Below are 16689 nucleotides of genomic sequence, written 5' to 3' on the forward strand. Positions count from 1 at the left end.
TATTTCTAAATGTTTTTCATTTGCTGACTAGGAAAATAAATTCATAATATGTATCTTTTAAGGTGCTACATGTGTTTGATTTCCACTCAGGCAAGTTTTAGGTCTGTTGCAGTTATATTGTGTCCAAAGAAGTTTTCTGTCTTACATTTTGTTGAACAATTCTGACATATTAAATAGACAATATTCATCATTTTCAAAGAAAAGTTATTTAAAATCATCCGCATAGTTTTTAAATTTTTCTTACAGTAAAAACATATCAGCCAAAGTTTCTAGGAAGTAAATTCAACAAAAACAATTGCTTCTACAAATACAGCAGATATTTCTTAAATACTTATGTGCCTTATACATTAGTCTTTGTGCTAGGAGCTTAGGATATAAAGGGCAAACTTACAATCATTTCTCCTTACTGTGCTTATATTCTTTTGAATGATGTCATATGGAAGAAGAATTATTTGGGGGAGGAAGAATTTCAGCTTTCATTTCCATGCACAGGATTCCCATTTTATACATACAGCTTTAATCTCCAGAACTCCAGTCCCACGGCACTGTCTACCTAAAGAACATTTCCACTTAGATCTCCTGTTAGTATCTCAAGCACATGCTCAAGAACTTATCTTCCCCAATAAAGTGTCCCTTCTCCAAATATTCCCATTTTTCTTTCTTAGGAATTATCACCTTGGGAATAATCCTTGACTCTTCCCTCAGCCCCATGACTGTCAGTTGCTCGATCTCTTAGGTTCTATCTCCACAAAATTTCTTACATTTGCCCTCTTTTTCCTTTCTTATATAACTGCTACTTTTAATTAAGATTTTATCATCTCTTCTCTAGGCAATTGTAATAGATTCTTAATTGATCTCTTTTCTTCTAATTTCTTCCTTCTCCAATTCATCTTCGACATACCTGCCAAATTAATATTCATGAAGCAGATCAACCCACCTCACTGCCATATTCAAAATCTGGCTTCATCCTGCTTGTCCAAATATATTTCATGCTATACTACCCTCCACAAACTCTTGAACTGTCCTGAATTTGACATTGTATTTCCTTGGCACATTTTCACAGACTGTTCTCCATGATTGAAATGTCTGTGCCTATGAATCCCTAGTTTTCTTAAGAATTCAACTCAGTTGCTATCTCCTGTCTAATTTTTCTTTTTTAGCTGGAATATTACAAGCAAGGCAAAACAGAAGATTTTGTGAAGTTGTTGGAAGCAGCACGAATAGATGGCAACCTGGATTATAGAGACCATGAAAAAGACCAGATGACTTGCTTAGATACATTGGCGGCCTACTATGTCCAGCAGGCTAGGAAAGAAAAAAACAAGGACAATAAGAAAGAGCTCATCACCCAGGCAACGTTGTTGTATACAATGGCTGACAAAATTATCATGTATGATCAGGTAAAACAGAAAAGAAAGCTTTCCCTAGTCACAGTTTCAACTGAGAGCTTCTGGGTGTGATTTACATCCACAGGGCAGGTTATTGTTTAATGAAATAGACTTATTTTTCTTAAAGAAATGAAAGATGATTTGACCAAAGAGAGATTTCTGATGAAAAGCAAACCATCTTTGTTGTTTTTTAAATCCTTGGGAAAATGTGGGCTCTGTTTGATATGGTTGGTGTCCCCTTCTTTCCCCCCTGTACAGATCACACAGCACCCCTCCTTCTCCCCCTGTGCACTTTTCATTCCTGTTCTTCCCAGAGGCCACCAGAGGAGCTGCCCAGCACACTTCGTACCTCCCACAGGCCTCTTAATATTCTGAAGGCAGCGTTTCAGGCCTTTGACTGCCTGTTTGTCCTCAGTGTCATTTTACAGATTCCACTCACCATTGGTAATACGGATCATAGGGTCATAGATGGAGAACCAGAAGAAACCTCAAATGTTAATCTAGTCTAGCTCCTTTAATTAGAAAATAAGGAAACAGCCTCTAAGAAATGAAGTGATTTAGCCAAAGTCAGTAATTTGCAGAATTGGATTGTACTTGAGTACTTTTCACCCTGTACCATGCTCTCATCCAATATGAAATTTTTCATTGCTTTTGGGGGCCAACTTCAGGGTTGATTTTCCAGGATTGTAGTGATAAGTGATTTGTAGTCATATATCTAGCGTCCAACATGCAGAGAATATTGGTGTTTGAAAGATGGCATTTAGGGAATAGCTCAAGTGAACTGAAAATACCATTTATACCTTCTCTAAATACAATTCAATCTATTGTCATCCTGCTATTCACTTCTGTTTAATTTTTATAAAGAACTTACTTGCATGAAAGTAACAATTAAAATTCTCCTGTATAACCACACACTTCGAATGGACAGTTCAAACATCTTATTTTCTTCAATGGGGGATCATAGGTTCCAGACAGAATTTGTAAACTTGTAGTGTTTTTTGTCATCAGAATTACTAGTGAAAAAATGTAGTTTTTTTTAGATCATTGTTAAGAATTGTCCACCACTTATTTATATATTACAATTAAAAGCATTTATCTCCATTTATCTTAACCAGTCTTTTTCATTGTCACAAGTTCTTTGGGAATAAATATCGGTCTTCTATCATAAGGGAAATCTAATTTGGTGTATCTTTTTATCCAGAACCATTTATTGGGAAGAGCCTGTTTCTGTCTGTTGGAAGGTGACAAAATGGACCAGGCTGATGCACAGTTTCATTTTGTACTCAACCAGTCTCCAAATAACATACCAGCCCTTCTTGGTAAGCCTTTTTTGATAGCTATTTTAGGAATCTCCATTTATTCTCCTTTGTCAGGAATATAGTTCTCAATAATCGTAAGTTAGACCCTGGTCCTTTAGCAAAGGGGAGAGAGTTTTATTACTAAAAATGAAGCTTATTCTCTGAAGAGTGCCTTAAAAAGTTCAATGGAGAAAATCTGTGATGAAGAGAAAGCAAGCTTTTTTATGGTTGAAATTAATGAAAATTAATCACTCTATGAATTAAGAATAAAATACATTCCTGAGCATTGAATGTTTAATAAACAGTGATCCCTCTTTATTTGCACAATATACCAAACTGGTTTAGAGAATCATTTTAAAGGTAAAGCTAGAGCTATAATGTTTAAGGACACAAATTGTTACTGCTATATGGAGGCTAATTGCTAATCCTAAAAGTGTATTGGTTTTTATATTGTGTATTTATACTGAAGTCTTACATTCTTTAAATCAAAGCTTCTTAAATTGTAGGTAATGATCCCATATGGGATCATGTAACTGAATGTGGTGGTGGCAAAATTAGGATTTTAACAGTAAATGTTTCATTTGAATAACTATATATCTGGAGTTGTATCAAAATTTCTTAAGTAAAAAAGTAGAGAATGGGAAAAGTTTAAGAAGCCCTAGTTTAAACTAGCACTATGTACTGACTGCTTTTTTTTTTTTTTTTTTTTTTTTGGTTAATCATGATAGGTAAAGCTTGTATTTCATTCAACAAGAAAGATTATAGAGGAGCCCTTGCATACTATAAAAAAGCACTGCGGACCAACCCAGGATGTCCAGGTAAGGGAAGAGCAAAACTCAGTAGTTTTGAAGCTATGACCCAGCTTAAAATATTGGTAGTTTAGTGGTATACTTTTTAACTCTGAGGTTATATGAGAAAATGTACTTCAGATAGAATTGGAGATGATGGTGAGAATTTTTAAAATCTTCATTTTGTTTTTCAAACAAGATAATAGGTGATATGTCCCTTCAAGTCACAGAATCGAGTCCCTTCAAGTCATTAGAATCAAAAGCATGAGTTTTTCCACAACATTCCCAACAGTTTTGTAGTTTAAGAATTCTATTAACAAGGAATTCACTACTTTACAAGGTAGAAGAGACCTTCACTTTCAGATAGCTCTTAATTACTGGGAAATGTTGCCTCATATTGAAAGTTCTTCCTTCCCAAGCCAAGCAGAACAAATCTAATAACCCCTTCTTGGTATGAATCCTTGAGATATCTGAAGGTAGTCATTATGCCCTTCCTAATCTAATGTTCTCTTTCATAGCAACATTCCAAGATTCTTCTGATCCCATGTGCCATGGTTTCAGTTCCCTTCACAACTCTGGTGGCTTCCTTGGAGCATGTTCTTTCTTGGTAGTGTCCTTCCTTAAAATGTTATTCGTTGTAATGTTCTTGGTTGGGTTTTCTGGAGGTCTTGGGAGCAGCCTTCATTTCAGTTGAGTAATCACCACAAGAATAGCCAGGTGTTAAAGTCCAAATCCTTTATTATGTCCTTTACAATCTATTTTCCTTCCCTGGGGCCTGGGCTAGCTTTCTTAAAAGCCTTCCAGAGTCTTGGTTTCAGTGGAGAAGCTGAGGAGGAGAGCCTGCCACCACAGGGTGTGAGATGAAGTGATTGAATCTGGCTCTTCATCCCAGGGCTTGAGCTTCCACAAATACCTTTGTTTTGGAGTTCTGGCCCATAACAATTCACGTGATCCAAGTGTGGTCTGACCAGGGCAGAGGATAATGGGACTTTCTTGATTTCTACCCCCAAAAAATTCTTCAACGAGATTGTTTATTTTATATTTACCTAATGCATTCGTGTTCCCCTGATAAAATGTCAGCTTGAGCAGAAGAACTATTTGGTTTCTGTCTTTATGTCCCCAGAGTTTAGCAGAATGCTTGACACATACATGTTTAATAATTGCTCATTGATTGATTTGGTTAGATACTTTGCTGAAATCTAGGTATACTCATTCTCACTATCTCTTTTTTCCTGTTCTCCGAATCTCATAAGCCTCTCAAAAAAGGAAATAGGACTATTAATCACAATTTCTTTTTGCCTTTAAAGTCTTAGTGTTAAATACAACATTCAGAAAGTAAATATCAGTGGCTAGATCAAAAATGTTTACTATGTACCAGGTACTGTATTTCTTATAGCCAGAGGATAGATTTCAATGCTTCAGAATTTCATTACACTGCCTTTTGGCTACTTTCTTACATATAAACAAGAAAACTGTCAGAAGCATTATGTCTAAAAAGTACTTGTCAGTCTTATTCCCTCTTTAAGATAGTAGTTTTGGCCATAGGTGTCTGGTGCTCTATTTTAATGACTCCACTATATCACAGAAATCTCTTTCTTCTATAATCACTGTAGGAATTTCCTAGCAAACCCAGCTGTGGTTTGCTGCTTGTAGCTCTGATTCTTTATTGCCTGCTCAGAACCTTTTTTTTGAAATGCTCTTTCATTCTCTCAGACAAGCAAATTATGGTCAGTGTGTGTGTGACAGCAAACCTTCTCTGGCTGTTGTGTTATATAAATGTTACAAAATGTTATGTTACATAAAGTGTAGATCTGTGAAATGGACAATACATAAAAATGTATTGTTGATCACAGAGTTTTTCACTTTCAAGGGAACTGTTCTTTCTTTCTGAAAATTGTCATTTGGAAGCACAGTCTAACAATGGTATTAGGATATGTGTTGCACATTACACCAGTGTGAGGTATTTTTGCATTCTCTTGGGGAAGGTTTACATCATTAAATACTTGGGGAAGGACTCATTGGGGAGGAGTTGACTTATTGAAAAAAATCAGTAATGTGATAATAATGGACTTTGTAAAAGTCCATTAGTTAATTAAAATATAGACGGGTTGGACTGATACTCATTTGAGAGAAATAATGGGAAAAAAATGCCTTAGTTTAACAGGTTGAATGACTTGATTTTATATTTTTTTAGCTGAAGTCCGCCTGGGAATGGGGCATTGCTTTGTGAAACTGAACAAACTGGAGAAAGCTCGCTTGGCATTCAGTAGGGCCCTGGAGCTCAACTCCAAGTGTGTGGGAGCATTAGTTGGATTGGCTGTCCTAGAACTCAATAATAAAGAGGTATGTAAGTAAGAAAATAATCCAAGTACTGGTTGATTTGGTTATCAATAGAGAAATTCTCAAAGAATCCATTTAGCTAAAAAGATGAGCCCAAACTATAGGTTGGAAAAAAACATAATTTCCTATATAGTTTTTTTTTTTTCCTTTGCATAATATAAAGATGTATTCTTACAAATCATCTAGAAAATGGTTTGTGAGGTGTAACGTGCTCTCCTGGCAGTTACAATTACTAGTCTGTCCTAGACCCACCAGAGTACCTTTGACCACTGTCCTTTGCAGTGTGAGCTCTACCCGGCTCGCCTCCTCTGAGGCCTTCTAAGGTCTCTGGCCATAATCTCTTGAATCTATAGCTTAATAACCGGTAGCGCACTCAAGAACAGCCACGTGTAATCTTAAAAGCCTTTATTATACCTACTCACATAATGCCCTAACTGATGCCCTGACTTGTTGGTTCCCGAGTGAACACCTGGTCAGAAGACCCATGTGTTCACTACCAAAACCCTTACCTCTTTTGGCTACCCATCTTGGCTTGGCCACCCAGGCTGGGAAGCCAGGGTGAACAGCAGGAGGTTAAAGAGGGCGGTTGCTGCCTGCAGTGGGCTTACATAGGGCCTGTGAGGTCACACACACAGCCAATCAGCGAGAGAGTCACCCATTACGAAACTATCTCAATATGGCCAGGATCCCGCCCAAGGGCAGTCCTAATATCCACAGAAATTACTTCTGGGCCTCAATCTCCCGATGCACTGTGTCCGCCCATTTAAAGGGCCCTTACAGTGAGGTGGCCTGGCTTAAGGAAGAGGGCCATTTCAGCCATAGCAGCATTATCACAGACACTTAAATAACAGATATGACACTGTTGTGAAAAGTTTCTTTACAGCTTAAAATGTAATTCATAGCAATATATTGGGATACTTTCTATTGCTTACCATATTAAGCTAGTGTTAATTTTAAATCATTTGTCTCAAATAATGTTCATATACCCAAAATTAGAATATGAGGGAATATTTCCAAAATTAAAACTATTATAAAATTGTGCTTGCAATTGAATATTGAATTATTGGACAACATAAGTATCTTAAGTTAAATATTCAGACAAGTAAAGAACTAAATTATTATCTGGTTTTGGCTTTGTGTAATATTCATATCTTTAAAAGTTTGAAAAGAAGACTTTAGAAAAATTGCTCTCAGCTTATTATTCACTCACACTCTTAACCCAATCCCTGTATTTTGTTTAGGCGGACTCTATCAAAAATGGTGTCCAGCTTCTTTCCCGAGCATATACAATTGATCCTAGCAATCCTATGGTACTGAACCACTTGGCAAATCACTTCTTCTTCAAAAAGGTTTGAGAAATCTTTTTTCTTTATTTCTTGATCTTGCTTCAAAGCATATGATGTTTCACCTTTTACACTAATGGAAAATTGGTCTGAGGCCCATAGGGATAGGTTGGGACCCAAGTTTTTATATTGACCCCTCACTTAATTGATATGCCATGATCTGGGTATCAGTTTATGTGATGAGCTCTCTCAGTGGAAAAGGAAGAGGAGTAGAATTGGAATTAGCAAAAAAAGGTGGCTTCAAATCCAGACTCTTCATATTCTAGCTGGATGCCTCAGGACAAGTCCCTTAGGCATTCTGACTCTCAGTTTCTCATCTGTAAATTGAGAGATGAATTTTGTGCTCTCCACCTTTGAGGGATATTGTGAAAAGAAAACCTTGTGGAACTTAAAGCTATATATAAATTGAGTCATTATTACAGGAAGTGTGATTTGTACACACACTACAGTGGTCCCTGTAGAGTAAAATTTGAACCTTTTAATTTTAGGAAGTGTTTTCTTTCTTCTCTCAGTATAGAATTCTTACTGATAGCTTTTAAGAGATAAAACCAGGAATTAGGAATGCAGTTTTTTTTTCCTAACATGCCTCATTAAAGTAAAGGATTATTGAGTGCATAATGTCCTTTTCATGGCATAGTTTTGTTAAACAAAGATAGTGGCGAAAACTTAACTGAAAGTTTCAAGTGGTTTAGTACCAATGATATAATTATTTTGGTCACCTATTCTGGATAAGTTTTGTATAAAATCATCTTTTATGACTGCAGTTTGTGGTGTTTTATCTTGTGTTCTTCATTTTTTAGGATTATAGCAAAGTCCAACACTTGGCTCTCCATGCTTTTCATAACACAGAGGTGGAAGCTATGCAGGCAGAAAGCTGTTATCAGCTGGCTAGGTCTTTCCATGTTCAGGAAGACTATGACCAAGCTTTCCAGTACTACTATCAAGCCACCCAGTTTGCCTCATCCTCTTTCGTACTACCCTTTTTTGGTTTGGGCCAAATGTATATTTACCGAGGTGACAAGGAGAATGCATCTCAATGCTTTGAGAAAGTTTTGAAAGCCTATCCCAACAATTATGAAACAATGAAAATTCTTGGCTCTCTCTATGCTGCCTCAGAAGATCAAGACAAACGAGATATTGCCAAGGTACATCTAAAAATCTTGGTTATTCTGAAATGATCTCCAAATGGATGTTAGTCAGTCAGTAAATATGCATTAAAGACCTGCTATATCCCAGGCACTGTGCTAAATGCTGACAATACAAGAGGCAAGCAAGAGTTCCTGCCTTCAATAGCTTACAAGATAATGGAGGAGACAGCAAGTAATCAAATGTGTACAAACAAGCTATGTGTAGGATAAATAGGAAATAATTCAAAGAGGGAAGGCATTAGAATTGGAGAGATTAGGAAAATCTTGTAGTAAGTGGTATTTTAGTTGAATTATTAATAATAGAATGTACTACTTCATAAAAGTGGTTATTTTATCTCCATGCCATTCTTTATGCCAACAAAGATCACACAGAGCCTCTTAGTCTTAGAAAATAATGTTCATTGGGACAGCTAAGTGGCGCGGAGGAGAGAGTACTGGCCCTGGAATCAAGGACCTAAGTTCAAATCCAGCCTCAAAAACTTAACACCTATTAGCTGGGCAATTCACTTAACCAATTGCTTCACAAAATAAATACATAAATAAATGGCATTCATGATTTGCTATAACCAAAATAATTCCCTTTTGGGTAACCACTTCATTCCTCTTATGTACTGTGAACCTGGGAATTAATTTGACTTGGCTTATGATTGCCAAGGCTTGGACTATATTAACCTTAAGACCTTTTACAAACTCAGGCTTTCTTTCATGCCTCAAGCGTAAGATTTCAGGGGAAAATCATCTTAATAATAGTGGTGGTGGTGGTGGTGGTGGTGGTGGTGGTGGTGGTGGTGGTGATGATGATGATACGCTGCTTTGTAGTTTACCAAAGATTTTATGGGTCAGATAACTCCAGTTTTCACTTTAGCTCAGGCTCATAAAGGTAGAATGACATGCCCAGGGCCACACAGTGAAGTCATAGCAAAGCTGGTATCCAGCCCATTTCCTGACTGAGTCAGATCTGACTTCTCCTTGGTGCTACCTAAATTTTGATTATTTAATTTTTTATCACCTTGACAAGCACTGCTTTGGATACTTTAATGGTGCATTGGTGGTGACTTGTGGATGGAACCCTGATCCTGACATCTCCTCTCTCTGTCTCAGGGCCACTTGAAGAAGGTCACAGAGCAGTATCCAGATGATGTTGAGGCCTGGATTGAATTGGCACAAATCCTAGAGCAGACTGACATACAGGTAAGTGGCAGAGAATTCCCTTTTAGCTGGGCCCTGCACAGTGTCCAACTTGTGAATGCATTGGTCATCATCATGACTTAGGCCTTCTTCTGTCTTTATGGGCTTACAGGGTGCACTGTCAGCTTATGGAACAGCAACCCGTATCCTGCAGGAAAAGGTACAGGCTGACGTCCCCCCAGAAATTCTGAATAATGTGGGCGCCCTCCATTTTAGACTCGGAAATTTAGGAGAGGCAAAGGTGAGAAAAAGGGATGTCTGTATCCTTCAGGAGCATGTAGGGGTTTTTTTGTTTTTCAAGTTAGCCCTGACCTACCATTTTTTTTTTAAAGTTGTTTTTCTATTTTTAACAGAAATATTTTTTGGCATCTTTGGATCGTGCAAAGGCAGAAGCTGAGCATGATGAACATTACTATAATGCCATCTCAGTTACAACATCATACAATCTGGCCAGGCTTTATGAGGCAATGTGTGAATTCCACGAAGCAGAAAAGCTGTATAAAAATATATTGCGAGAACATCCTAATTATGTTGACTGTAAGAATTTCAAGTTACTTTTAAAAACCCTGCAAGTCATTCAGTTATTCATCTAACATACATTTATTTAACAAAGAAAGCAAAAATTAGGAACGTGGAAACTTGTTAAATCAAAAATAACATTAGCTATAGAATATATAAAAGATACAATTTCTGGCTTCATAGAATTTAACTCTTTACTGGCCAAATTTGAGCATGGCCTTAAAGAATAAATAGAATTGGGGAAATTGGGGATACTCTAGATAAGGGGAAATGGCCAGAAATATGAATGGAGAGGAACGGGGGTTGGGCTCGGTGTTTGTGATTCATAGGAAAGAGGCAGAACTTTCTTGAATTGTACAATTTTTGTTGCTGAATATTGGGAGAAATTTGGATGGCATGCAAGATTTGAACTTTGAAGAGGACTGAAGAGGTAGAATTTAAGCTAAAGTTCGATTTTATATAGTTGATTTTTTAACAAACATTTCTTTCAGGCTATTTGCGCTTAGGAGCAATGGCTAGAGATAAAGGAAACTTTTATGAGGCTTCAGATTGGTTTAAAGAAGCTCTTCAGATCAATCAGGTTGGTAATATTAAAACCTTTTTGAGAAATGAAAATTTTCAGTTTATCATATAGTGAATGTATTTCTTTAAAGACTATGACCTGTTGATCTCAGGTCTCTTGTTTTCCAATTTTTATTTCTTTTAAAGAGCCAACATTATTAAAGAAATGTAGGTTGTGTGATTGTATATTAGTTACATGGACTTTGGGGAAACTCATAAAATGTTATGAGTTGGAGGGGACCTAAAAGGTCCTATTTTTTAAAAAAATATATTTATTTATTTATTGGCTCCTCTATTGCATCCTCAGCAAATGGTAATCTATTAATCAGCACTTGATATCTAGTATTATATTCATATAGCTAATCTATTTGTTCTTATCTTCAACCTTCCGCCCTCAACTATTTCTCCATAAAACTAAGGTAACCTGCAATCACCTTTTCACATGACTTGGGATAAAATTTGTCCTTGTTTGTGTGAAATAATTTACATACTTAGTTTTTGTGATGTCTCATTCTTCAAATCCTTGAAGTTTTGTTTGCAGTCCATTGAGCTTTCTATTGTACCATAATTGAAAAGTTAGCATAGGGCACTGGACTACAATATTTTCAAAGTTCTGAATCTCATACTAGCTCTTCCACTGATTACCTTATAATTATGAGGAAGCCCCTTCCCTTCTGGGGCTCAGAATAAACTTTCTGGGACCTAGAATAAAATCTTTTAACATGTCTTTCAGGATCATCCAGATGCTTGGTCTCTGATTGGCAATCTTCATTTGGCCAAGCAAGAATGGGGTCCAGGTCAAAAGAAATTTGAAAGAATATTAAAACAACCATCCACTCAAAATGACACATATTCTATGCTAGCCCTTGGCAATGTTTGGCTACAAACTTTGCATCAACCCACTAGAGACCGAGAGAAGGTAATATTTTTATTTACTGAAGGTAGGATTCGTTTTTGTCTTTGTTTTGACTAAACTGCCTAGGATCTCTTAACTAGCCATGTTATTTCTCTTCTTTAGGAAAAGCGACATCAGGATCGTGCACTAGCCATCTACAAGCAAGTCCTCAGAAATGATCCTAAGAACCTCTATGCTGCCAATGGCATAGGTAGTGTAAGGCTTGTATATTTGCACTATTTTGAAATTTATGATTCGGAGACGAGTGATGGTGAATCTTAGTTCAACACTGAGGTTATTACCCTGAATTTCTCTATAAATAAAATTATTCTGAAATATGATTTGCCATTTTTATCTGTCCTAATTTCCTACTGGGCATTGCCAGCTTAAATTTATTAAAAAAAAATTTGTATATTTCCCTTCTCTTTAGGTGCTGTGTTGGCCCACAAGGGATATTTCCGTGAGGCTCGTGATGTATTTGCCCAAGTAAGAGAGGCAACTGCAGATATTAGTGATGTGTGGCTAAACTTAGCACATATCTACGTGGAGCAGAAGCAATATATCAGTGCTGTTCAAATGGTAATGTATATATCTCTCTGCATTATCTAAAAATAATAGAAAATTTGGGCTAAAAATACAGGTTTTTAAATACCAGTTTTATTGAGGGACTTGTACACTTAATCACTTCTGCCCTCTAGTGGAATTAAATACCAGTATTTTGTCATTCTTCCTAATGTTCATTCAGAAATATGTCAGAGCCTGTTATGAGCAAACATAATGGGAATATCCAGTATTAATTATAGTTCACTACTGTTAATAATTATGTTTTTAGCATGCACTAATTTGAAGCATGAAGTAACTGAACTCTAGTAAGTTAGGGAATGCTCTAAATTTGTTAAAGTATGCGCACCTTAAATTTGTAAAATTTCTAAGATGAATGACTAGAGATTATTTATCCAATGTAACTAGCAAATGGTCATTCACACCTTTTCTTGAATATATCTAGTGAAGGGGAACTCATTGGACCAGCTTATTCACACTTTTGGATATTACTTTTTTAAAGTTTTTAAAATAATTTTTTTTATTATTGATTCTATATCACCTACATTTCAAGAGGGTAAAGAATAGTTTGGCATAACTTAAAACATTGAAAAAAAATCTGACGTTCTGTGCAATGTTGCAAATAGTCTTCTCATGTGTGCTAAGTGTAAAAAGGCAATACCCTCTTGTAGCTCTTCTTTAGGTCAATTAAATTGGCAGCATCCTGTTCTGATTAGTTTGTTATTCTTTAACATTGTTCTAGTTACTATTTTTAGTTTTTTCCTGGCTCTGCTTCCTTTACTTAGCATTAGTTCATCTAAATCTTCCCATACTTCTCTGTATTCATCACATTTGTTGTTTCTTACAGGGTACCACAGTTGGTGTAGGTAGCCATTCCCTAATCAATGAGTTTTTAATTCTTTGCTAATACAAAAAATGATAGTTGATGTACATGGGCCTTTTTTCCTGTCATCATTCTCTTTTGAACATATACATAAGCAATTGAATTTCTAGGTATTTAGTTTAGGCTCTTTCACAGATTCAAAGATAGAATGGACATATCCCTTTGTACACAGTAGAAGCTTAGTTAGTATTTGAATTGAACTAAAGTTCATACTTTCTGCTTGATAGACAGTTCTTTGTGGGTAAGAATCGGGAACAGAATATTTATTCCCCTTTTTTCACTCTTCCATCTTTTAAAGATAAAATTAGCATTAAATCAAGTTCTGAAATTGATTTGCTCTTCTCAAAGAGAGAATGTGCTGACATAATCCAGATATTTGAAATTCCTCTTGCTACTAGGGCATGTTCCTTTGTAAGACTTAGGATCTTTTTAGTAAATTCTACATTTTTTTCTTCCTCTTTTAGTTTAGCTAGTCTATAAAATACTTCAAATACAGTATTGTCGATTTTTACTTATGTGAGCTTCCTGCCTTAGTTCCCAGAGTTTCTCGTGAATATATCACTATCTTTGCATAAGAGGGAGCCTAATCATAGGTCTCATCCCACCAAGCTTTAGTGATCTTTATGGGGTCAAATTTGACTCCTTCAGTTAATATCTCTTTCTTTTCTTGCTTATTTCTCATAGTTGGTACATTTGTGTAGAAACATCTCAAGCCAGGGGCTTTAAGTAACTGGTCCCTTCCTTGGATTTTGTTTCCTATAAATTTTAGAATATCTCTTTATTTCTAGTCTTCTTACATTGTAGCCCTTCTTTATAGTATCCAATTTCATGGATATTTGTTGTAGTTTTTTACCATTCTTCTTTTCATTTGAGCTCTTTTGCTTTCATTTGCAAGTTTTCAGGCAAATACATTTTAATTGGTCCCTATCAAACATATTCCCTCTCTGGCCAGGGTCATATTGATCAAAAAGCATTTATTAAATGCCTACTATATGCTTGGCATTGTCAGTACAATTTTAACTTGTCCAGAAATCCAAATGCTGTTCTGAGAGCTCATCTTTTTAATCACCTAGCCACTTTTCTTTGTGTCTGGTTTACTTGTTTATCAGATGGAGGGTAATAACATTTCTATTACTACATGTATCTCTCATTGAGCATCAAATGAGATAATGAAAATAAAGCATTTTATGATCAATTAAATGCTATATAAATGTTAGCTGCTGTCATTTTATGCAGTGAGACTTAGATAAACAAGGACCATAGAAGGCATTTGTTGTATATTCATTATAGAGATTGAGATTAATTCAGCCAGTCACCATCTGCTAGGCCATGAAAATAGCCTTATTGTACAGAACCTTATTGTAATATAGTTGTGTGTGTGTGTGTGTATGTGTGTGTGTGTGTGTGTGTGTATGCATTCTACCTGTTTAAAAAAAACCACGAAATTTTTGTTCAAGATACTATAGTTGGCTTGATTTATCTTAGTCATCTTCAATAGACAGTGGGATCTTTCTAGCTATTTGGACAGGACCCCTGCTATCCCCAGTAGGACTGAGCCAGAAGGGGGTTGAGTAGAAAGACTGAATGATTGGAGCTAGGAAAAAAATTTGGGAGGGCAAGTTATTATTTAAAATTTTATTTTGTTTCATTTTTTGTTGTATGCTTGTTTTTTTCTTATTTTTTTCCTCTTTGATCTCATTTTTCTTATGCAGCATGATAAATGTGGAAATATGTTTAGAAGACTTGCATATTGGAGGGGGAAAAGGGGAAGGAAGGAGAAAATTTGGAACACAGAATTTTGCAGGACAAATATTGAATGCTAACTTTGCATGTATTTTGAAAAATAAAAAGCTATTCTTATAAAAAATAAAATTATATTTTGTTGCCAGCTTATCCTCCAAATTTGTATACTCTTCTGCCTGCTGTTGGTACAGTTAATTCAGAATTGATTGTGTCCCACAAATAAATATTAATTACACAAGATCATGCTCACAAACTGAAATGGTCTTGACAACTCCATTGTGTTTCAAACACTTTCTTTTTTCTTTATAGTATGAAAACTGCCTCCGAAAGTTCTACAAACATCAGAATACAGAGGTTGTCCTGTATTTGGCCCGTGCTCTCTTCAAGTGTGGCAAGCTGCAGGAATGCAAACAAACTTTGCTAAAGGTAAAAAGTTTGTTTAATCAAAACTTTGGATTTGATGTGAGGGATGGTGGCCTGAGATTTCTCCATCAAACCTTTTTGTTTGTGTTTGTGCATCTCTGAAAATTACCTGAATAAAAATTATACACCAAGATCCTTTTCTCAGGTGGCTTAGCTCATGGAAACTATTTCCTTTTGCTTTCTTTGAACACAGGCTAGACATGTGGCACCCAGTGATACAGTTCTCATGTTCAATGTGGCTCTGGTACTTCAGAGGCTAGCTACTTCTGTTCTTAAGGATGAGAAGAGTAATCTCAAGGAGGTACTTAATGCAGTTAAAGAATTGGAACTTGCTCACAGGTAAAGAAAGAGCTATTAGAAATGTCATTTGGAATACTATATTTCCTTATTCAGCAAACATTTCTTCAATGTACATGGTATCGAAAAGAGACAAAAAGTGAGACAGAAAAAGATAAGTTTCCTACTCTCAAGCTACTTAAAAATATAGTTGTAGTGCTCCACAAACTTGGAGTTCACAAAGATTGCTTAAGTTAATTTCTTGACTATAAAATGAGGAAAAAATATTGCTGAGAATACAGTATGTGAGGGACTTGATCTGGGCAAACTCTTTTTACATGTTATTTTATTTTATTAGAGCCCTTCTCTAACTTGTCAAAGTATTTTTTATTCTTTAGTATTTAAAAAAAAAATGCAGAATTCCATTTCTGTGGTTATCCCCTTCACAGAGTATTTCGAGGATTTTAAAGCCACTAGAGAAATCTTTTGCCTTCAACATATCTTGTGCTTATATTTTGATTTTTAAAAAAACTTCATGAGAGAAGAAAACTTTTTTTAAAATGATTTCATTGTCTATAAGTGCCAAGAATGCAGTAAGTACTCATTGAGTGAATTTTAGGACACCTTGGCTTAATCATAAGTTAATTTTTGGTTTAACTGAGAACAGCATTTAAATATGGATTTATTTTGATGAACTTTGCTATATTACAATAATCTTGATTCTTGCTAATAATCCCATTTATTGTTGATTTTAATTATAACTATATCTTGTCTGCTCTTTAAAATGTTATTGATCTTTTACTTTTGAGATAATAGCATTTTTTGGTAGAAGTATAGTTATGGGTGAGAGTCTTGTACAAAAGCCAATATATGGGCCATTTAAAACTTAAAAGTTTTTTAAAATTATAAAGCAAATTTAAAAGTAATTTGTTTCTATAGACATTGCATAATTTTAAAAATAATTTATAGAATGTTCTTTCAACTTAATATTAAGTACTCTTTCCTCTTCCCTTTTCCATTCATACTAGGTATTTTAGTTATTTGAGTAAAGTAGGAGACAAAATGAGATTTGACTTGGCCCTTGCTGCTACAGAAGCCAGGTAAGAGTCTTTATGTTACTAAAACACGGCATTATTTGGTACAGATGAACTTTGCCAGAAATGGCCATTACTTTATGCCTTTAGTGATTGCCTAGAAACTGTAATGAAAAAAAAATTAAAGGTTAATTCCTAAGGTCTAAAGAGATGGTTGTAGTATTGTGGAAAGAGTCTTCGACAGATTGGGTCTTGGGACAGGGGGTTCTGTTCATAGCTTTGCACCTCACTGCCTATCTCT

The 16689-nt window shown here is 35.7% G+C and overlaps 1 protein-coding gene across 1 annotated transcript in view; it reads left to right on the forward strand.

The window, feature by feature from the left end:
* CTR9 (CTR9 homolog, Paf1/RNA polymerase II complex component) overlaps window positions 1-16689 on the forward strand; it is a 29103-nt gene that overhangs the window by 2492 nt on the left and 9922 nt on the right. The window contains exons 3-18 of the mRNA XM_074273241.1: window positions 1161-1400; window positions 2590-2707; window positions 3415-3504; window positions 5669-5817; window positions 7056-7163; window positions 7958-8302; window positions 9407-9496; window positions 9606-9734; window positions 9847-10030; window positions 10504-10592; window positions 11307-11492; window positions 11592-11679; window positions 11899-12047; window positions 14965-15081; window positions 15272-15417; window positions 16383-16454. Of these exons, the coding sequence (XP_074129342.1) occupies window positions 1161-1400; window positions 2590-2707; window positions 3415-3504; window positions 5669-5817; window positions 7056-7163; window positions 7958-8302; window positions 9407-9496; window positions 9606-9734; window positions 9847-10030; window positions 10504-10592; window positions 11307-11492; window positions 11592-11679; window positions 11899-12047; window positions 14965-15081; window positions 15272-15417; window positions 16383-16454 (2300 nt within the window). The remainder of the gene's footprint in view (window positions 1-1160; window positions 1401-2589; window positions 2708-3414; window positions 3505-5668; window positions 5818-7055; window positions 7164-7957; window positions 8303-9406; window positions 9497-9605; window positions 9735-9846; window positions 10031-10503; window positions 10593-11306; window positions 11493-11591; window positions 11680-11898; window positions 12048-14964; window positions 15082-15271; window positions 15418-16382; window positions 16455-16689) is intronic.

This window comes from Sminthopsis crassicaudata, chromosome 6, assembly GCF_048593235.1.
Source record: "Sminthopsis crassicaudata isolate SCR6 chromosome 6, ASM4859323v1, whole genome shotgun sequence".
In the NCBI taxonomy this organism is placed as follows: domain Eukaryota; kingdom Metazoa; phylum Chordata; class Mammalia; order Dasyuromorphia; family Dasyuridae; genus Sminthopsis; species Sminthopsis crassicaudata.